The sequence below is a fragment of the Euprymna scolopes genome, chromosome 46, assembly GCF_053919585.1.
Source record: "Euprymna scolopes isolate OS-2025 chromosome 46, ASM5391958v1, whole genome shotgun sequence".
NCBI classification, from domain to species: Eukaryota; Metazoa; Mollusca; class Cephalopoda; order Sepiida; family Sepiolidae; genus Euprymna; species Euprymna scolopes.
The window spans coordinates 109118766-109142870 of NC_136527.1; the positions used below are offsets into that span (position 1 = coordinate 109118766).

Below are 24105 nucleotides of genomic sequence, written 5' to 3' on the forward strand. Positions count from 1 at the left end.
GGGCATTATGAAGGGAGATGAGTAGCAAGATGTTTGTTCACATTACACTTGAACTTCTGCATATCAGTGCAGTTGGGAAAGCAGAATCCCGGAAGGGAGTTCCAAAGACCCGCAGTTCTGGGGAAGAAACTAATGGAGTAAAAAGCCTTCTTGCACATAGGGATCTCTACTGTAAAGGGATGAGACTTACTAGCTTGTCGGGGGTAGTTACATCGAGGAGGTACAAGTGTTTGCAGTTCGTCAGAGCATTCACCATTAAAGTATTTGTAGAACAGGCAGAGGGAGGCAACATCTCATCGATGGGACAGAGGTTGAAGCCTAGATGACAGTTCAGGACCTATGAGGTTAGCGACTCTCTTTTGAACCTTGTCTAGGAGCGAGAGACAAGCAGTAGATGCACCAGCCCAGATGTGACAACAGTACTCCATACATGGGCGAATGGTGGCCTTATAGAGGTATAGGATACTTTCAGGCGTAAGTAATTTTCTAGCACGGTAGAGGGAGCCAACCTTCCTTGAAGCAGCCTTGGCAATGCTCTCAATGTATCTATTCCAGTTCATATTCCCTGTAAACGTTAGGCCGAGGAGTTTAAAAGAAGTACTTTCAGGCAATGTGTTCTTGGCTATTGCTATTGGTGGTAGAGAAGGGTTCTTGTAATTATTGAAGGAAACAAGCTTAGTCTTAGCAGCATTGAATGTGACCATCCATTTTTGTCCCCATTCCACTACAGATTGGAGATCATCCTCTAGTGTTTCTGCCATTTCCTTGGATATGTGTTCATTTGTTTTCCCCTCATATCTGTTATAGAGAGTGGTGTCATCGGCAAATATACCCATCTCCGAAACAATTTTATCAGGGAGGTCATTTATGAATATCAGGAATAATAGAGGTCCAAGGATGGACCCCTGAGGTACTCCCGCATTTATGTCATATTGTTTAGATGTAAGACCGTCGAGGACAACTTGGATTTTTCATTTGTTTTAAAGAACCCTTTTAAGATATTTTTTAAATATAATTTTTGTCGGGAGGTAGCCGCTTAAAAAAAAAAATAAAAAAAAAAAAAAAAAAAAAAAAACAACTCTTGGACGACAAGCTATTTTCAATCGATATTTATTCAATAATTGCCCTATTTTTTTAACAGGCATAACCACTTATCAAGGCAAGAGACCACTCGAGGATAAAGGCTAAGAGTGTACAAGAATCAACTGGACAAAGTAATCGTTAGTAATGGAAATTCGGTAAATTTGTTAACTTAAGTGGAACAGCTCATCAAGAACTTGTTTATGTTGGACTTGAAGACAACCATCCTGTAAACAGCTGGAAAGCAGGAAAACGGAAGACAATTCCACATGCGTGCAGTTCCAAGAAAGAAACTTTGTTCATGGAATCTACGTTTAGGTACAGATAAAGAGTGGGGGGGAGGGGGATTATTGATAGTGGTTTCAGCTAGACGGGTGTTTCTTGTGAAAGTTTGGCGAGGGGGGACCATAGATTAGAGCTCAGTCGAGCACTTGTCATGAAAATAACGATAAAGCAGAGACAAATTCGCAACAAACGCAATTTATATGCGCTCCTGACCCTCCATCCTAAATTCTAAAATTTTGTTTTTAGTAGGTTCAAATATCGCCGAAAAAAAAGTAGATTATCATTTGGTGTGTGTGTGTGTGTGTGAGGGGGGGGGGGTTACTTTTAAATGTAGATATAATTTTTTTAATTTGATAAACTTGTAAATGTTTTTCCCGTCGTGTATTTCATCCAAGACTTTTATACATTCACTAGACTACCCGTGACCCGTTGGGTCAGTAAGATATATTAGCCATGGAATTCATGTATGAGCGTGACACTTGTGACGTAAAGAAAATTAGTTTTTTTTGACAAACATTTCTATGAAAGTATATTAAAATGAAAAAAAGAATATATATATATTTCTACGAGTCGTTCTGTTTATTATAATAGATTATTTTTGAAAAAAAAAAAAAAAAAAAATTAGTTACTGAATTATAAGTCGTTGGCCATACTTATACGTAAATGTGCACTGAACAGATACCATAATACTTATTATAGTTCAATTTTGATATATATTTTTTTAAATTATTAATTTATCTATTTTATGAGTTTATGCTTTTGTCTGCTCCCTCCCTTAGCATTGACAAATATGACAAATGGACAAAATGTTGAATTGAATTTGAAATGAATTTGTCTGATCACCGTGTGCTCTGGAATAGTTAATGTTTTATTGTATCTTTAAAAAACGTTAAAAAATATACGTGAATATCTCACAATATACAATTCATAAAACTCAAATGACCTTGTAACGATGTATATAACCCACTTTCCGACATCCGGTTGCGCATGACCTGCCACTGAAATATTAACATTATTTCGAAATTATTATTTAACATGGGAAGAGTGGGGGTTTAAAAACAAAAACCAGAAGAACAATTGGAACACTGAAATAGTAACGTTATTTCAAAATTATTATTTAACATGGTAAGAGTGGAGTTTAAAATAACTTAAACATAATGAACGATGTAAAAAAAAAAAAAAAAAAAAAAAAAAATTTTTTTTTTTTTTTTTTTTTTTACATCGTTCATTTCTATATTATTGTGAGATATTCATGTATATTTTTTAACGTTTTTTAAAGATACAATAAAACATTAACTATTCCAGAGGACACGGTGGTCAGACAAATTGACTCCAAGAGAATAAAACTTGCCCAATCGTTTGAATTGTGAACTACAGAAGCATCATCTAAAAATTTGGCGAGTAAATGTGAAAAAAAAAAAATACTCAAACATTTGATCAGACTTCAGACCATCTCTGGTGCCTATGAACCCTGATTTCTAATCATAAGTAAATGATGACGGCAGAATCAAAGAAAATTTGATGCTAAAAGTTTTTCACATGGAAGCATTAAAAGTCAAATTTATTTCAAATTCAATTCAACATTTTGTCCATTTGTCATATTTTCCAATGCTAAGGGAGGGAGCAGACAAAAACCCAACCGGACAAAAGCATAAACTCATAAAATAGATAAATTAATAAAAAAAAATAAATAAATAAAAAAACTTTTTACATTTTATTTTTATTTAATTTGCACTAATGCTTGGTATTCTTTTTCTTCGCACAATAATTCTTTAACTTCAACCAATTTTTTTTTCGATATCTTGTGAATAAACTGCATTCTTGTAGAGGTTACCTAGTGAACTTTCAAAGTTCCAAGTTATGTTTCGTTTTTAAGAAAATAAAAAATTACATCCTATTTGGCTGTTATTATGATCTATAAAGTTTAGTTTTACTAATAGTGCCAAAACAAAGAGTTATCATCAATAAAAGCAACGGAAAATTAAATTTTTAAAAATATTAGAAAGAATCTTTTTTGGAATCGGAAATTAGGTACAAATTTTTCTGATTCCGCCGAAGTCGGCCGAAGTTAAGATTCCTAAGAAAATATCCTCCGGCAATGAACAGCCGTAAAAGAAAATTTTGAAAAAAATTTTAAGCTTTTCTAAAGAAGAAAAAAAAAAAAAAAAAAAAAAAAAAAAAAAAAAAAAAAAAAAAAAAAAAAAATTAAAAAAAAAAAAAAAAAAATCAATTAAACATTTATAGTTAATCACTTTACAGTAGGTTTTTGTTATTTTTATTTAGTGTAAGCCATGTTTAGTTTCAGAACAGTTTCCGATGGTTAGTTCTACACAAGTCTTGGGAGGTGATTGATTCTCAGTAGACAGTTCTGGATTCGGAAGCCATAGAGCAAAAGATTCTTCCCGTGTCGATACGAAGAAAACATGCGAAGTTACGACAGAAAAAGGTTTAATTTTTATGGAGCAATTCTCGTTTCTGATTGGTTGGTAGGAGAACGTGAATTAATTTGATTCGTCAGTTCTTAGCGGCATCGTTTATAAATAGAATCTTCTGACTGTGCGGGATCATACCTCATTAAAACAAAAATATCGCAACCCCCTCCCCCATTCTTTTATAATGGGTAAGTCCCGCGACTAAAAATCACAAGTTTAGGATAATTAATAGCATTACCCTTTTCTATGTGTTCAATATATTTTGCAGATCAATTTAGTTATTCAAAGCAACAATTTTAACGGTTTCTTCTTTTTTTTTTGGGGGGGGGGGGGGTCGCTAAGCGAGTTGCTGCTAAATTTCACAAAACAGAAAATATGAGCATTCAATATAAATGCTCTTAATATGTTATAGATATTAATAGCCTATATTATAGATATTAATAGTCTACATTATAGGGTTCAATGTTCATTCATAAAGTAAATATTTTCCTGTGAAAATGTGGGTTACTTTTTGATATAAAGAGATACAAGATTTTGGTAATCTCCAAAAATACCGTTAGGGCTTACAACATGGCCGCCAGAAGAGTCACGTGATCCGGTTGATCCAAAACATGAATCGTGCAAATGGAAAATGTCTACGCACGTTCGTAGACATTTTGTAAACATTGTTTTTAAAAAATAAAAAATAATGCTTCTATTATGTTTTAAACGACTGTAATAGTTTATTTTGGAAGTATATTTCATAAAGAAAATTGACAACCCACTTTCAAACAGAAATTACGAGTTTTATATATTTTATTCGCAGTTTTTTGTTGGGGGTGTCAAAAATTCCGCCTAAAATTCTGATACACCTAGTCGACCACTTGTTTGTTCTGAATAAAATACTTTTTATAAACATTGTTTTAACTAAAAACAACCTAAGATTGTTTCTCAAAGTTTGCCTATTTTTATAACAACATTATATCAACAAAAAATTAAATACAAACAAATTGTGATTGTTTGTCAAAGTTTGCCTTCAAGGCTGCGTTTTCCATTTGCACGATTCATGTTTTGGATCAACCGGATCACGTGACTCTTCTGGCGGCCATGTTGTAAGCCCTAACGGTATTTTTGGAGATTACCAAGATTTTAATAAGATCCCATCTTATCTATATAAATAAAAAAGTAGACGTGTGTGTGTGTGTGTGTGTGTGTGTGTGTGTGTGTGTGTAAATATTTAACCGATAAACTCTTAAACTACTGGTCACATAACACTGAAATTTACAGGAAATAGTAACTATACACCAAGGATGATTTATAACAAGTAAAATGCTTGGATGAATGAATAACGTGTACAGAAGTCGGCAAGTTGAAAGGCAAAAATGCTTATTTCAACTGCTCAAAAATAAATGATTTTTATATTCACACACACAAAAATTATAAATCATTTGGATCTTAATTTTAGCATGTAAAAAGACACCATTTTTAATTTTGTTCAAATGTCAAACATACATGTGTACAAAATGAGAAATAAAAGAAATAGATTTTTATTTTTAGCCGCGTGCAAGCGACTCATCGATCGGCCTGTCAGTAACACTTGTGCTTGGCCTTTTTGGTTAAGATCAAAGGTCTATTGTTAATAGATGCGGTTCTTTTTAAACTTTTCTTGGTCTTTTGGGCCAAGATCAAAGTGTAGTATCTGTTCTTACATGCTGTACTTGTTTGTAACTTTGTTATATAAAGTGGGGGATCACTTTTCTGTATTAATTTAATGTAAAATGATCACCTACTTTACAATCAGTCAGTCTCAAAGCCATTCAAGTCATTCTCCAGATCATTCAAGTTGTTTTTGAAGGATTCCAGTTATTTTTTAAGCATTCAAGTCATTCTTAAGGTCATTCAATTCATCCTTAAGTTTATTAAAGTCATTCTAAATCATTTACTTTTTATTTATTTAAGTCATTTCAGCCCATTTTTCGGTCATTTTAGTTTATCTTTAAGAATTTCATGTCAATCCTACATTCACGCATTCATTCATTACACAAGAGCACGCGACTAATAGCTATCGGCCTTGTAACCTTAAAAAGGGATGGGCATGTGGAAAAGGACGTGGAAATTATCGTCTGCCCTTTTTCTGCCTGCTATTCATGCCGTCACCTCACTGCAGCTACTGCTGTCTACGCGACATTATGGTACACCGAGAATTCAAACCAAAACTCCTCCCCACTACCAATATATATATATATATATATATATAATGTGTGTATGTATATATATTATATAAAAAATATGCATCAAGTGCGCTTGAAAGCCAAATCACAACGTAATATTAGGAAAATAAATATTTTACTTGTTTGAAATTTATCACAAATATATTTCAGAGGTATACTCCATCTTCAGTATGTTTTTTTTTCTTTTTTTTCCTTTTCTTCTTCCTTGCCATGTTGTAAAGTTGGAGAAAGAAGTCTGTATAGAGCCGTTCGTTGTATCTGGCGGTTGTATTTTGAAATGTTTGAACTGTGCCTAGGTAATGTGGGAATAACTTTATGCATATTTTATTTTATTCAAATTAAAATGTTTCGATTGAACTCATTGACGTTATTCTCGCGTTACATACACACTGTTCAAACATTTCAAAATACAACCGCCAGATACAACAAGCAGTTCTATAGACTTCTTTCTCCAAATTTACAACATGGCAAAAAAAAAAAAAAAAAAAAAAATACTGAAGATGGAGTATACCTCCGAAATATATTTGTGATAAATTTCAAACAAGTTAAATTTGTTTATTTTCATAATATTGCGTTCTGATTTGGTTTTAAAGCACACTTGATGCATATTTTATTCAAATTAAAACGATTCTATTGAACTCATTCTTGATGTGTGTGTGTGTGTGTGTGTGTGTGTGTGTGTGTGTGTGTGTGTGTGTGTGTGTGTGTGTGTGTATATATATATAATTTTTTATAAGATGAGAAAAATTGGGTTATCATTTTTTGTTTTGTTTGTTAAAGTTTCATTTTGAAAACAGCTCCAAGCAAAATCCTTTTCAACAATGAGACTGAATTTTAAGCTAATCATTTTAGGCATTCCAAAAATCATTGCCACTAAGACGTAACAAAAGATGGTTACAAAAAAAAAGAAAAAAAAAATTTTAGTGAAAACATTTTGCCATAAAAATGAAACCCAATAGAAATAAACAAACCAATTACGATTTTAAAAATCGTTTATTAGCATTATTGGATGTAATACTGAGAAAAGACAATGAAACGTTAAAAATGGAACGTTAAAAATGAATGTAGGGTGTTGGGATTTTTTTTTTTTTTTTTTTTTGGTACTCCCTCTAAGAGGAGATGGTGTTACATGTTTAAGGGTATGGCCTTGGTCGTCTGTCAGATCTGCCATCTTGAGGCCTGGAAAAAAAAAAAAAAAAAAAAATAGGATTAGGGTAGAAGAAATTTAAGCATCTTTCAAAGTTTGTTTTCAATAAGCTACACTCTAAATCAATAAGTTAAAGTCTTTAGTGTTTTGTTATATTTTCATCAATATTTGCAAATCCCCGTTAAAAGATTCATTCAAGTCATTCGAAATCGATTCTTTAAGGATTGTAAAATTTCTGAAAAAAAACGTTCACAATGAAATAATTACATCTTTTCTATAAATTGATGAACTTGAATTCCTTTATACTTTGCTTCTCCACGATGGCAGAGTTAAGACACCAAGGTCTTTTTTTTTTTTTTTTTTTTACGTGAAGAAAGGAACAAGTTGTCAGATGAAATAAATTTTTTTCTTCAAGTTTTGAAAAAAAGGTTTTAATTTCATAAATCTCCAAAACCTCAAAAAAAAAAAAAAAATTGCTTTGTGAAAATATATATGTATATATTTACACAAAATTTTCACAAAGCAATTTTTTTTTTTTTTGAGGTTTTGGAGATTTATGAAATTAAAACCTTTTTTTCAAAACTTGAAGAAAAAAATTTATTTCATCTGACAACTTGTTCCGATAAAATTTTGTATTTTCACGTTATTAGTGTTTTGATAATTTTTTTTTTAATATGAAATTTTTATAAAGTCATGAGGTAAAAATGGGTCTTGTTACACATTCTAGAGTATCGAAAACCTATTCGTATTTTTTTTTTTTGTTCTAGCTCGGAATGAAGCATCATATTGCGTGCTAGACATTCACCCACTATTTTATATATTCTAACCGATAGATCTTTTTAAGATTCTCACGGTCCCCTACCTTTAAGTGCAATTGTTTGTATCTCTTGCATGTGGTTTCACTGGGTATATTTGCCAGGTAGTTTTTGAAATTCTTTTTGATAAGTCTGGTTGCTCTTATAATTATTGAAATGGAGATCTTCCTAAGATTCCAATTTCTTTTTATGCTGTACATATAACCTTGGTATATATAGAATTTCAAGCCAGAATAAATGAAATTATGTTTGTATGCACTTAAATTCTACACATAAAAAGAATTTAGGCAAATAAACTTTCAAAACTTACCTTCCTCGATCTTTGCCAAATCCTCCACGTCCACCTCTGTCACCAGGTCCACCGCCGCCACGATCTCCACCCATACCACCTCTGGGACCACCACGGAAACCACCTCTTTCGCCTCCTCTGCCACCCATACCACCTCTACCACCACGGTCACCCATACCACCTCCACCTCTTACACCTCTGTCGCCCATGCCACCACGGCCTCCACGGTCACCCATGCCTCCTCGGCCACCACCCATGCCTCCACGACTGCCTCTGTCACCCATGCCGGGGCCGCCACCACGGGGTCCACCTCGTCCACGGAAACCACCTAGTTTAAGGAAAGTACAAAAATTTATGAGCATCAGTGCATTTATTTTTTTTTAACAATTTTACAGCAGAATGTGAGGACAAGGACAACATCATAGCAATAACGAATAACAGGTATTTAATTTGATAATTTCACTTATGCAGGGTTAAAACTGAACAACTCTAGCATGTGAGGTTCTCCTCCACGAGTGAAATATATTTATGGTGAAATTTTACTTTGAGTAAATGTTTGTGCAAAATTTTTAAAAATTCAAGGAAACATGCAGACAGACAAACCGGAGTAAATTACTGGGTCCAATCCCTCCTTTGTCGAGAGACCAAAAATATGTTCATGTTCCAGATAGATAGGAATTCCTCTAGCAAGGAAAAATAACTTTAATTTATTAAGTACTAGCGGGGAGTTCTCGATGTTACCCAGGTGGACATTGGCACAAGGACGAAGCGATGTTAAGAATGGTTTCCACGTGGTTTAAAAAAAAAAAAAAAAAAAAAAAAGGTGGGTAATTAATCTTCCTCGCTAACCATTAGGCCAAAGAGAATAATGAATTCAATGAGTTGGTAATTAACTTAAGAATCAAAAAGGTCGCCACGCATACGTAGAAATAAATGTTGCTTTTAAAACTGGCTGGGGGCCAGTTCAGCTTCCCCACTTTCTGTTGGTATTTGTTAGTTTGTTTTCGTGGGAAAACAAAATGTGACAATTTGTTTAAAAATGAAATTTTCAGTATAGAAAGGTTCCCCCTCCAATGACCGAGAACTAATCTCATTTTGGTTAGTGCAAAGAGCGGACATCGCAGGTCGTCGAGTTGTCGTTTGTGTTCGAACAGTTTTACTTCATACGAAAAGGCCAAACAAACACCCAAGACGACACGTTGGGAATTGTTCAACTCAATCACAAAAAGGAAAGACAGGATGTCCGTTTGCGAATGTGAGATATTACAATCTGGGACGTTATGCAAAAACTTCTCGTGGAATCTAACCGACGTGATAACCCCATTCGAAAAGCCTTTGACGGACATACATTTTCCCTTTTATCTATCTAGAAAATGTACGAGTTGTGCATAAGTGTTTTTAACGTTAAAACATAATTTACTAAATATTAAGATAATCTCGAAATAATGTTACACCTTATTGGAAAATTCAAGAATCAATACAAGTCTCAAAATAAAGTTTTGCTTACCTGGACCACCTGGGGGTCCACCAGGTCCAGAGGAGCCCATTCCTTCTTTAGGAGCGTTGCAAAGGTTACAAGCATTACGCCAGCCAAAGTTATTGTTGCCACAGGCACTGAAAAATTAAAAACACAAATATAAACCCAATACGTTAAAGACCTCAGTTTAAAATCAATCCTGATTTTTTCAAGTAAGAAAGCTTCAACATCTTCAACAAAAGCATACTTCAAAAGCAAATCTTTAAAACATCTTGTTCGCTAACATTCGACCATGTCTGCTATTTAACACGTTTACAAACAACCACCAGCAATATCATGGTCAAACAAATGGTGTCACTTGAAATGTGCGACAATCTTAGTGTTCTGCTACAGGGTCTATTCATTACTTGGTCCAAAACATGCATTTTACGTAATTACGTTTCATGTGGAAATTTTTAAAAAAATTGAATTATCGAGTCCAGGGGGAGGTAACTGCAATCTGATTTTTCACAAAATAGTTATCTCCCCTACAATTCTCTAGTTCAAAGAAAATCATTAACGTTTTCTTGCAAAAATATAGATTTACTAGCGTGGAAATTCCACATTATGGAATCTATTGATTTAACCCTTATCCCCGAGTGGCTTCTGGGTCTTGATAAGTGGGGACCTCCACGTTAAAAAAAAAAAAAAAAATTGGTATTCTCATGGACGTTCAGCATAAATGAAGACGTCCTAATATTGTAGCTCTTGTTAAACCTGCAAATTTTTTTCTTTTTTTTTATTATTACATTTTCACCCCAAACAAGGCACATTGCCACTTTGGTGTAAGGGGCTACTATCAGGGGCAGCAACTACTGGGGTACTATGTTGGGATTTGGGCAGTAAGATGTCAGTTCACGTTACACTTGAACTTCTGCATGTCAGTACAGTTAGGCAAGCAGGGGCCTGGAATAGAATCCCAGAGTCTAGCGGTTCTGGGGAAGAAACTACTGGAGTAGAAAAATCTTTTACATCTAGGGATCTCTACAGTGTGGGGGTGGGATTTAGCAGCCTGTCGGGTTTGTCAAGGGTGTCTACGTCATGGGGGCACAAGTGTCTGCAGTTCATCAGAGCATTCACCATTAAAATACTTGTAGACAGGCAGAGGGATGCAACATATCGGCGACGGGACAGAGGCTGAAGCTTAGATGCCAGTTCAGGGCCTATCAGATTGGCGACACTCTTTTGAACCTTGTCTAGGAGCGAGAGACTAGCAGCAGATGCACCAGCCCAAATATGACAGCAATACTCCATACATGGGCGAATGGCGGCCTTATAAATGTATTTATCTAAGTTAGCAGGGACACCCAGCGTAACCCGGTCATAAAATATGCTTAAATATGAAATTTTAATTTATGTAGACTTGGTATATATTTTATCGATTCTTACATATTATAAAGTTGTGATTTTAAAAATAAAAAAAATATCCATATGACTTGGGTACATCAGCTTGAATCAAAACCGAAACCAAAACATATCTTTAATTCCTCAGCTATAATCAAAACCAAAACTTAATTCTTGATAAAATTATTTATGACAAGAAACGGAAGGTCATAAACGACACTCAGAAGAAAACGTGCGACACAAAACACACATGCTTTCGGATTAATATATAGATATTTCTACTGCATCAATTTTCATAATTTCCATAGTTTTATTAATTTTCAACAGAACACGTAAGTACTTCGGGCTTTTACCAAAAATACATTTTTTGAAATTGAATTATACTTGAAAGCACACACACGCAAACAAAAAAATAAATAAATAAAATATACATATATATATATATATATATATATACATACATACATACATACACACACACACACACACACACACACACAGGGTGTCCACAAAGTCTGGCTACATAATCTATAGGACGCTTCCACAAAGTCTGGCTACATAATGTAACCAGACTTTAACGGATGAACATTGGAAAATAATTTTGCGAGAGGAGAAAGTGACACTAAAAAAAAAAAAATTCTTTTTTTTTTTTTACTTACGGGTTGGGACAGGTCCAATCTCCTTGACGACCACCGCCGCCACCACCACCTCCGCCTCTATCACCTCCCATGCCACCACCAAATCCACCGCGGCCACCTCCACCTCCACCACGGCCACCTCGTCCACCTGTGTAAGATAAAAAAAAAAAATTAATTCACATGTTTCATGAAGTTGTATATGAAAAATAATCCAACAGTTTGATTATTTTAAAATGCAAAAACTTTTCAAGATTTGAATATCGATGAAAATACTGACCTCGTCCATCTCGGCCACCTGTCCAGGCTTTACGCTGAGCCATTTCAACCTTGATGATTCGGCTTTGGAAATCTTTTTCTGGAAGAAAAGGGGGGAAAGAAAAATTAATATGCTGGTACTTACAGAACACATTCGAGTAACAATTTTCAAAATCAGATATTTGTTCATACAACACATTTGACGATAAGTTTTTCAGCTAAAATAGTTTGATAGTTTGCGGTTTTACCAATTCACCATTTTCTTCATTTTCCTTAAGCACTTGAAATAATTTCATTCAGAAATGTTAACTCATAATTTATTACTTCACATAAGTTTCATATAATATATTGTGTATACATTTTCAGGATTTACTGCAACAGTGCTCAATACCCAAGTAGAGTCAAGTAGTAAAACATGAAATAGGGAGAAATATAGACGCCTAGCCTATCCTGGGCTAAATGCAAATCTATTTAGTTATGGATTTTTATTATATTTTTTTTTTTTTCTTCACATAACACCAAAAGATGGAGGAAGTGAGGAAGCATGGCTGTGGAAATCTTTTTTACCTGAATACGATGTTCAGCATGTTAAAAATATACCTTTCGTTCTAAAAATCTAATGGAAAACATCTGGAGAAGTTGGTGGGGACAGGATATTTCTATGGATAAATAAATCGTAAAATTGCCTACCCATTAATGAAACAGCTGTAATGGAAAAAATCCAGGAAATAAACGAACATTATAAAAAAGAAAATGTGTTTGAATTTTCAACAAAATTTTACACACACACTATATATATATATATATATATATATATGTGAGTGAAGCTTACAACCAATCAGATTCATCATTCATCTTCTACAGATTAAGATTTTCATCAGCCAATGGCTGAGCTTAATTTCACTTTGTTTGGGTGTAGTATATATTCCTTTTATGGAGGTGTGGATTTTATTTTAGCACGTGTTATTGGAATCCTGCTTTTTTTTTTTTATATTTGTTGCTACTTCATATGATTTCTACAGTTGGTTGCTATTTCGCATCTACAGCTTAATAAGTTGTGGCGGATCTGTAAATTACAAACAATCTACATGGGTTGTCTAGCTATCAACATGTACGATAGGTCAATACATGCATAGATGAATGGAGGAAGGGTGTGTTACTTACCATTGAACCAATTGATGGCCGCCTTGGCACTCTCCGGATCATCATAAGTGACTGTGGCTTCACCCTTGCCTTTGCCAGTCACTTTATCCTTGTAAATCCAAACTTTAGGTTTGCTTGTCTTTTTATCAGTCTGTATAAAAAAAGCAAAACATTTAAAAACATGCTAATTATGTAGATGGCAGCTTTTGATGATTGCCAATAACGATTACTTTTAAAAAATAGTTTCATGCTTTAAAATTATAACAATTTCTTTAAAGTTATAAAAACATACATTTAAAAAAATCCTTTAGATTTTCGTGAGATTTTAACTTTGGTATTAATATTGTAAAAACTGCCAGGGCTCTATGGACAAACTTATCTTTAGTTGACCTTTAACAACTAAATATTTTCGTTTACTAGCCAAAACCACATGATTTTTAGAATATGACATCTTCGTTCTGTGACGAGCATGTACATCATAAAGATTTTTGTGTTTTTTTTTTAAATAAGGTGTAATTCTAAATATACAACAAATTTTAGGTTGATACTTGAACATTCTAATTTCTTCAGATATTTTTTTAAACAGCCTTCGTTAAAAAAAAAATAAAATATTGCTCTATTAAACTTTTTATTGTCAAATAATTTTACTTTTTTTGATAAAACAAAGTTGAAAAGATATTTTTCACTCAGTAGTGAGCTTTAGAATATTGGCAGTGAAAGAAATGCAATCGTCAAAAGATAATCGTTTTATTATTTCTAGTCGCCACTTTAAAAAAAAATCACTCACAAATGCGACCGTTTCATTCGCAATGTAGAGCCCTGTCTGCCTACTTTTTTTGGTTGTTAATCAATCCGTTTGTGACGAGCCAATGAGGCCTTGCCAACGTAAAAAGAACACTTATCGATCACACTCAATAATTAAAACGATATGGTCAAGCAAGAATTCCATGCATCATGATAATACTAATAATTACTAAAGGAATTTTAAATCTTCCCGTTACGACCAAATTTTGGTTATGAAAATAGTGTTCCATTATTGATACAAATGAATATAAGAAGTTACCTTGATGACTCCAATGCTGCCAAAATGTTGAATAAGGGCTTCTTCAGTGACATCTTCATTCAATCCATAAACAAACACGGTGTCAGGCATTTCCATAATGGGACCATCTGCAGAGTTTGAATCAAACAATTTTATAATACATTGAATATATTTTATGAAAAAAAATTAATACTTTTTTAATTATACAAGTTTATAAATCACCAAGCATTACAATTGATAGAGAACTAAAAAAGTCATACAAAACACTCAATATGCAAACAACCAAGACTTATCGCTCAGCTCATTCCTTAAAACTTTATATCACGACTACATCATAATATCTACGAGTTACAAAACGGGGGGGGGGGGGGGGATCACCTTTCTATTTAATTTTGCCAACTTTCACGCGCAATTTTTTTTTCAGATTTTTAAAGTGTCCCATGTATCTTTCACTTTTCAGTATAAAACAAGCAAAAACTGGCTTGCAGCCGTGTCATGTTTCAAGGTCAAACATCACGCGACTTAAGTTTCTCGCACCTGTCAATTTCATTTTAAATTAAGCGGCTTTTCATTCCTCTTCTCTTGTGGCTGAGATGGTTCGGTCCCAGGGTTTTTTCCCCCATTTCGTTTCCACCTCCACGTCAAAGGTTCAGGGTTCAAGACTACTTTCCTACTAAAAGTAGTGTTCTTTTACACCTCAGAACACCCGGCCATTTTTTTTTTTTTTTTTTTTTTTTAAGACAAGGCGGTTTTGATGCCCCCCCCCCCCAAACACACACACCTACAAACACCCGGGCCATGCCGGGTATCCCCCCCCCCCGCTAGTTTTTCTATAAAGTGCACATCTTTACTTGTATATATGTACAGGATTTTCTCCTAACAAACGATCATAAAGGATTTTTTTTTTAACTAAAAGGTAAAGAGTCATAATGCGGGCCATATTTAGTTTTAGTTCTATGGAGAAGGAGTAAAAAGGAGAAAGTCCTTTATGAAGATTCAGATAGCATAGATTTGTGAAACTTTAGATATTAAGATGGTCAGAACTTGTCATTTTAAAATTAACATTTTTCAGATTGATACTGAATGTGGTCCCTGTTCTAAAATAGAGTTCCCTTTCAATCTAGAACTCAAACCTTTTAGACATTTTCTAGAGTCAATAATTTAATAGATTGGGGAGGTGTGGGGGGCATAAAATTGATTTTAAAAAAAAAAAAAAACTGTTTCGGAAGTTCATTTTAATCTGCCCTAGAATAGGGGACATTCTATTAGAACAGGGTTAATATAGATGTCCAATGTCTACTTTCAAAGTCTTCTCCAGACAAGTTTTCAACAAAATTTGATTTATAAGCAATGATAAACTGTAATAAAGGGAGGTAACTCTTGTACTAATACTGGAAATAATGCAATTTGAGAAAAATGTTTTGATATTAATTTTAACGTTTTATTTTAAAAATAGTTTTATATATATTTTTGATATTCAAAAAATTTTACTTTAAACTGACGATATTCAACCGCTATTTCAAGGTTTAATAAAGACGAGGCTATTTCAAGGTTTAATAAAGACGAGGCTATTTCAAGGTTTAATAAAGACGAGGCTATTTCAAGGTTTAATAAAGACGAGGCTATTTCAAGGTTTAATAAAGACGAGGCTATTTCAAGGTTTAATAAAGACGAGGCTATTTCAAGGTTTAATAAAGACGAGGCTATTTCAAGGTTTAATAAAGACGAGGCTATTTCAAGGTTTAATAAAGACGAGGCTATTTCAAGGTTTAATAAAGACGAGGCTATTTCAAGGTTTAATAAAGACGAGGCTATTTCAAGGTTTAATAAAGACGAGGCTATTTCAAGGTTTAATAAAGACGAGGCTATTTCAAGGTTTAATAAAGACGAGGCTATTTCAAGGTTTAATAAAGACGAGGCTATTTCAAGGTTTAATAAAGACGAGGCTATTTCAAGGTTTAATAAAGACGAGGCTATTTCAAGGTTTAATAAAGACGAGGCTATTTCAAGGTTTAATAAAGACGAGGCTATTTCAAGGTTTAATAAAGACGAGGCTATTTCAAGGTTTAATAAAGACGAGGCTATTTCAAGGTTTAATAAAGACGAGGCTATTTCAAGGTTTAATAAAGACGAGGCTATTTCAAGGTTTAATAAAGACGAGGCTATTTCAAGGTTTAATAAAGACGAGGCTATTTCAAGGTTTAATAAAGACGAGGCTATTTCAAGGTTTAATAAAGACGAGGCTATTTCAAGGTTTAATAAAGACGAGGCTATTTCAAGGTTTAATAAAGACGAGGCTATTTCAAGGTTTAATAAAGACGAGGCTATTTCAAGGTTTAATAAAGACGAGGCTATTTCAAGGTTTAATAAAGACGAGGCTATTTCAAGGTTTAATAAAGACGAGGCTATTTCAAGGTTTAATAAAGACGAGGCTATTTCAAGGTTTAATAAAGACGAGGCTATTTCAAGGTTTAATAAAGACGAGGCTATTTCAAGGTTTAATAAAGACGAGGCTATTTCAAGGTTTAATAAAGACGAGGCTATTTCAAGGTTTAATAAAGACGAGGCTATTTCAAGGTTTAATAAAGACGAGGCTATTTCAAGGTTTAATAAAGACGAGGCTATTTCAAGGTTTAATAAAGACGAGGCTATTTCAAGGTTTAATAAAGACGAGGCTATTTCAAGGTTTAATAAAGACGAGGCTATTTCAAGGTTTAATAAAGACGAGGCTATTTCAAGGTTTAATAAAGACGAGGCTATTTCAAGGTTTAATAAAGACGAGGCTATTTCAAGGTTTAATAAAGACGAGGCTATTTCAAGGTTTAATAAAGACGAGGCTATTTCAAGGTTTAATAAAGACGAGGCTATTTCAAGGTTTAATAAAGACGAGGCTATTTCAAGGTTTAATAAAGACGAGGCTATTTCAAGGTTTAATAAAGACGAGGCTATTTCAAGGTTTAATAAAGACGAGGCTATTTCAAGGTTTAATAAAGACGAGGCTATTTCAAGGTTTAATAAAGACGAGGCTATTTCAAGGTTTAATAAAGACGAGGCTATTTCAAGGTTTAATAAAGACGAGGCTATTTCAAGGTTTAATAAAGACGAGGCTATTTCAAGGTTTAATAAAGACGAGGCTATTTCAAGGTTTAATAAAGACGAGGCTATTTCAAGGTTTAATAAAGACGAGGCTATTTCAAGGTTTAATAAAGACGAGGCTATTTCAAGGTTTAACAAAGACGAGGCTATTTCAAGGTTTAATAAAGACGAGGCTATTTCAAGGTTTAATAAAGACGAGGCTATTTCAAGGTTTAATAAAGACGAGGCTATTTCAAGGTTTAAAGACGAGGCTATTTCAAGGTTTAAAGACGAGGCTATTTCAAGGTTTAAAGACGAGGCTATTTCAAGGTTTAAAGACGAGGCTATTTCAAGACGAAACTCAAAAGGCAAAGCCTTTATAAGTGTGCGAACACTATCATAATAGCAAAGCTCTCAATCTTGGTTGCTTACAAAGTTTATCAATGATAGGGAGGAATTAGATGGAAAAAAAAAAAGGGGGGGATCCCTTACCTCCGTAACCACCCATGCCACCACCACCTAGAAAAAGAGAAAGTAAAAAAGGAGTTAAGATTTGGTATATACATATATATCGGATATAAGAGACAAAAAAAAAAAAAGAAGAGGCCGGGGCAGATTTGTTCACAATAAAAAGTGTTTTACAAATCCATTTACGCAAATATCATCCAGATTAGACAAACATCAACACATTTCAGATTTGGAAAAGGTGAAGATTTTAGCACACAAAACCTGCAAATGCTTAGAAATCTCGCTTCAGGACAATGCCCTCATAATACATTTTTAACAATCTTCCCCTGGACCTGAAGGACTGCAATATTTTAAGCAGAGTTGTTACCTCCCCTCCTGTTAAAATCGCAACCGAAGTCGAGACGTTTTAAACTTAATGCATTTTTTTTTTTTTTTTTTTTTTTTTTTTAAATATTTACTGCATACAGATTTAATGATATCCACGAATATTAAGAGAACGGTTTATTTATACCAGAGTTCAGTCTTCATTATACTTTTCTTTCAAATAACTTTGCTTGAACATTCAACTAAATCAACAGATATGTACAAGAGATTCTTAAGTTGAATTGTATTTAATTGCTTGGTAAATTTTATCTATGAGAGAATTTATACTTAAAACAAGCCGATTTCCATCCGGTCACAATACTAAAAAAAAATCTTCCACTTTTTTGGGACATCCAATCAAACACTGCCTAAAAGAACTTCAATACAAGAGTTTTTCGAGTTCAAGAAAACGCATTCTAAAATTCCTTTACTAAGAATAAGAAAAATTCAGTTTTTCAGTAAAACTTTTTTTTTTTTTTTTTTTTTAATGGTTGACTAATTTACTGGTCAACAACTAGCATGCAATAATTAAAGGTGGCATTCCCTAGGAGACTTTTTGGTGACCATGTCAATGAATACGCGAGCCACCAATAGAAAAAAAAAATTTATATTTCAAACCTTGATACAAAAACCAAGTTGAAAACCAGTTATGGAGGTTACAAAAGGGGGGGAAAAAAAAAAAAAAAAAAAAAACGGATGAAACCGCATGTTTTGTCTACTAACACATTCATCAGAGCAACCAAACAAGAGGCACCCTTGTTTCAGGTACGGTCTACTAATAACACCCAATGCTTTTCAAAGCGTCTGAAATACCTGTTGTCCACGCAACCAACTGTCTCATGTTTTTGTTTTAGAGAAAAACAGACATTCGAACGTATAACTCTGGCCAAACTTTGTATTCGTAAATCGAGAGAATCTAGAGTCGTCACCAAAATGTTTTGAGAAGATTGGAAACCATACTTCAAAAACTTACCTTGATTTTAAGCAAATACGTTAGTCAAACATGAACTGCAAAATGTTTGCTCATAACTTGGCACGGCTTCAAAAATTGTTTAAGGTACTCACAAAAATTGTTTATACATTATTCCAAAATTAATAAAACCATTCTGATCAAACCGTAGCAAATTACGGAATCTGCTTATGGTCAGTAAAATAAAATGGTAACCACTTCAAATTAGGTCAGTTGTGTCAAGAATAACCTATTCTAACAAAAGACCACTTTTTTTTTTCAGTTGGCACATAATGAAAACTTAGTTGTTATTCAATTATTAAAACGAAATATGAAAACACTTATGTAGACAATATGAAAAAAAAAAAGTCATTTGCACACAATATTTAATGTAAATCCTAAGTTTTTTTTATGATCGGAAATTCTGACTATATAATCACCATAATGCCCTTGTTTAAAAATCGGCCGATAAAGAATGACAATGTTTTGATGGGTTAGTAAAAGAGAACTAAAGTGACAAATTTAAATGAACAAAAAATGTGAAACAGTGCTTAAAAGGAATATTTCTTGAACTACAAGGCTGCTCAGTTCATATAACAAAAAAATGATGAAACTATTAATCAACATCTTTAACTTTGATAAATACCAATTAGTTTAAGTTTTCTTATAATACTATATTGAAAACTAAAACGAATTTTAATTATGCAGATAAACCATGTACCACCCGATTCAATATACTATTTTTATCTTTTTTCTATGCCAACATTCAAAACAGACTTGAAACCTAATATAAACCTTCCAACCAGATAAATACAACTAATTCAAACTAAATTTGTTCAAAATTCTGCAATCTAAAAAAGTTATTACAGCCTAGTTTGTGAAAGACTAGAAACATTTTTTTGAAATAGCTAAGTTCAAAACATTTTTTATAGACTACCTTCTCATTTGCCTACTTTTGTTCAACACCGTTTTCCTGCTGTGTTAGCCTTATACTCACATTCATTTACCAGCAATGCTTTAAGCAAACTACATTTCTCTTTAAAAATTTCAGAAGTTAATTCTGCATGTAATATTAGATCAAATTCTAAACTATGAATCTATTGAATAATAAATTTGAAATAATTTAAAAGAAACCCTTTGTTGGATTACAAAAATTAACCAAAAATAAAAACCCAAAAGCAAATGTACACATCTGTAGTGAAACAGGCACACAATTGAAATGTGCATTTTAAATGCAAAACAATCACGCTGTACATAGATAAAAGTGACCAAGTATTAGTGCATGTTAAAATATATAGCAAAACAACTTATCTTGAACCCCATTGCCACAGGTTGTTTACCCCCAAACCGTAAATATTATTTTGATTTCTTTTCTGCCAACATAGAAAGACTTTCAATCGAATAAAAGGCTCTCGTCTTGGGGAGGCCTCATGTTTTGACAAGCTTCTGGGCTTGACCTTTACTCCTGATCTTAAATGGAACACATCAAATCTGTTGCCAAGGCCGTTAGAAAAATAGTGGGATCCTCTATTGATCCAGTAGATATCTCACTGATGATACAATTCTCTATCCATATAAGAGCCAGGTATGTCCAAGGATAGAGTACTGTTGTTACATCTAGGCAGGAGCTGCTAGAAAGGACTTATCCTGCAGTGATAGATTTCAAAATAGACTTTGTAGCTTCGTAGGAGATGTCCTTTTCTTTTCTCTGCAACCTCTATCTCACAGAAGAGATGTTGCGAGTTTGTCTCTGCTTTATCGTTATTTTCATGGTAAGTGATTGACTGAGCTTCAATCTATGCCGCCCCCCCCCCGCCAAACTTTCACAAGAAACTCATCTAGCTGAAAACACTCAATAATCCCCCCCCACTCTTTATCTGTGCCTAAACCTAAACGTAGATTCCATGAACAAAACTTCTTTCTTAGAACTGCACGCATGTGGAATTGTCTTCCATTTTCCTGCTTTCCAGCTGACTACAATATGGTTGTCTTCAAGTCCAATGTAAACAAGTTCTTGATGAGCCGTTCCATACAAGTTAAATTTACTGAATTTCCATTACTAACTATTACTATATTGTCCAACTGACTACTGTACATTCTTAACCCTTATCCTCAAGTGGTCTCTGGCCTTGATAAGTGGTTATGCTTATGTAAAAAAAAAAAAAAAAAAAAAAAAAAAAAAGTCTTCTATTCAGGTAAATACAGTTAATGGCAACGGAACTACACTTGATCAAAATGTTGCAATCTAAAAGTCAAGATAACGCCTAGAGTTGAAAAACAAATTTTGGAATTAAATTCTGTAATATTACATTAAATTTTAAATATATTTTTAAAGAATAAAAATTAAAATACTTTGTTCGATATAAAATTAACTTGTAAAACAGAACCAGGTGTAGACTAGTAGTAAGCGTGACTAATTTGAAAAATTAATATCAAATGTTGAATTAGGTACTTGTACAGTTTAGCGAAGACATTAAAAAATTAAAATATCGAAGAAAAAAAAAAAAAAAAAGGTTATATTAAATGTATCCGTTATGGAACGAAGTTTTCCGAAAAAAACTCACTCAATTTTATCTTTTTTTTTTTTTTGCACAGCAAAACAATTTGTTATACTGAGCAAAAGGTTCGATTTTTGGGAAGAAAAGCTAGTATTAAAGATGGGGGAGGGAGTGTCGGCGCTTTACATGGAGTTATCTCCCCGTGGCATGTTCAGCAATTTCAAAATGGCTGACTTCAACGCACTCTCATAAGAACGTGTTTTTCCACTAAAAAAAAAAAAAAAAAAAAAAAAAAAAAAACCCTACTCAAATTACTTTTTTTCTTTTTTTTTTTTTTTTTTTTTTTGAGATCTTCAGTCCAAAATGGATCCATACACTATAACCTTTTTTTCGAAATTTTCATTTTTGAATATCTTGATTAAACTGTACAAGTACCTTGAATTATATACCTAAAAGAAATAACTTCCTTTTTATATTAAAAATTACATTGAAACATGCAGATAAATACAATTAATGGCAAAGGAACTTGATCAAAATGTTGCAATCTAAAAGTCAAGATAAAGCCTTGAGTTGATGAGAAACAAAATTTTGGAATTAAATTCTGTAATATTTCATTAAATTTTAAATATATTTTTTAAAGAATAAAAATCCTTTGTTGGATATAAAATTAACTTAAAAACAGAACCAGGTGTAAACTAATTTCAAAATTTAGTTATATCAAATGTTGAATTATATATCTAAAAGAAATAACCCTTTTTAGAGTAATAAACATTACATTGAAACATGCTTATGTAGATTTATCTCCCCTTAGATATCAATATGTAGATTTTTTGTTTAAAGTGACCAAGCAGATTTGTAATGAATATATAAAAGATAATAGAGGCCAGAAAACAGCCAAAAAACCATGAACTTACCACCACCATAACCTTTGTTGAAGCCGCCTCTGCCACCGCTGAAATGCATTAGAAGGAATCAGTAAAGACAGTCCATCCATTGAATGGGGGGAGGGATTAGGGTTGGATGGATTGCTTTACCGACACCGGTCAAGAAGAACCGCCTCTTCACGCCGAGTCGTTTTCGCATCGGTTTCCAAACAGCACAAAGGAGAGAACATTTCTAAGACACACAAGAACAGCCTCTTCATGTTGCAAAAACATTTTCATGGGCATTTTGGTTTTCTTTTGTTATTTTAGGGACATTTTTTTTTCTTCTTTTATTTGTTTCCTTTGGTGCTTTTGTTGTTGTTTTTGTTGTTTTTTTTTTAAATTAAATAAACACACCACCGAAATGGCTAACCCATAATCAACCATGTTTAGATCACACCATTACGTAAACCAAGCCTTTCCCATAGTGATATTTAAAACACTTTGCAGTTGCAAAGATGTTTCGTTTTTAAGTTTTTTTTTCTTTTAGAATTAACTTATATTTTAAACCTTTTTTGTTTATACATGCAGAAAGCAACACATATGCACACATGCATAAATATTTTTGTGTGTGTAATTACTAAGTACCATACATTATTACATAGACAAAGAGCACATCATAATTCGGTAAACATTAAGATACCCATTTTACAGAGACAGTCGTTGGGACAACTTTTTCATTTGTTATTTAACCAGTTTTGTAATTGAGACAAAAAAAAAAAAACCGTTTAACACCAACATGTTTTGTTTTAACCCTATGAAATGTTTTAAAAAACACGTCTACACCTTTTCACATATATACATATATATCTATATATATATGCATGTGAATTTTTATAAACACGTTTATGAACACCATATAACCGATAACACAAACCAGGACGGGGAATTTTTTTTTTCTTTTTTTGGGGGGGGAGGGAGGGGCAAGTTATTTAAAACCACATGTCATGAGAAATGATACATTTTTTGGGGGGTTTTTTAAATTAAAATTTAAGAGCTTAAACCCTGATAAGATTTATAAAAGCACTTGTTTTGCTAGGTTTATGTATTTTGCAACACCATAGTGTCTCGGAATCGACCTTCAATGTGACCTGTTAGAAATAGATGACTTAAAAAAGAAAGTTTGTATTATTCTCATAAAAACAGACATTTCATATACGATGGCCACAAAAATAGGGATAATAAAAAAAAAAAGTTTAAATGAAACAATAAAACATGTAAAGTCTTGAAAAGTTGGGGGGGGAGAGGACCGCAATAGTTTTGCATATTTAAATTCCGACTTTCATAACATTCTCTAAAGATCCATTTTTTTTTTTATACAATCAAAAAAATTGGACAAATCTTCTGTGGGAGAGGAGGCCACAATTTTTCAACCATTATTCACAACAAAACTAAACATCTGTCATCGAATTTACCGTATTTCTGCAGAGTTCCAATATCGAGTGAGATCAAATGTTAAATATAGAGTACACACAGTAGAATACAGTGAAGTGACATTAGCTTAAGTAACTGTTTGCTAATGGGCCAGGAGACTGAGGTTCAAGCCAAAGACTTAAAGAGAAAAAAGTGCTTTGTTAATTTGCTAAGCACTCAACTTTATAAGGAAAAAATCAAGGGCAAGCGGAGTAATATT

At 33.2% G+C, this 24105-nt stretch overlaps 1 protein-coding gene across 6 annotated transcripts in view; it reads right to left on the reverse strand.

The window, feature by feature from the left end:
• Positions 1 to 6981: 6981 nt before the first annotated feature.
• The window catches only part of LOC145270681 (uncharacterized), a 60610-nt gene continuing 43486 nt past the window's right edge, over positions 6982 to 24105 (reverse strand). For 2 of the 6 annotated variants that reach the window (XM_080126308.1, XM_080126306.1), the window contains 9 exons: positions 22464 to 22501; positions 17764 to 17790; positions 14218 to 14324; positions 13176 to 13305; positions 12034 to 12111; positions 11778 to 11904; positions 9766 to 9872; positions 8280 to 8586; positions 6982 to 7186 (listed from right to left, as the gene is read on the reverse strand). In XM_080126308.1, the coding sequence (XP_079982434.1) occupies positions 7141 to 7186; positions 8280 to 8586; positions 9766 to 9872; positions 11778 to 11904; positions 12034 to 12111; positions 13176 to 13305; positions 14218 to 14324; positions 17764 to 17790; positions 22464 to 22501 (967 nt within the window). In that variant the 3' untranslated portion in view covers positions 6982 to 7140. The remainder of the gene's footprint in view (positions 7187 to 8279; positions 8587 to 9765; positions 9873 to 11777; positions 11905 to 12033; positions 12112 to 13175; positions 13306 to 14217; positions 14325 to 17763; positions 17791 to 22463; positions 22502 to 24105) is intronic. The other 4 variants (XM_080126309.1, XM_080126311.1, XM_080126310.1 and 1 more) reach the window with 2 other exon arrangements.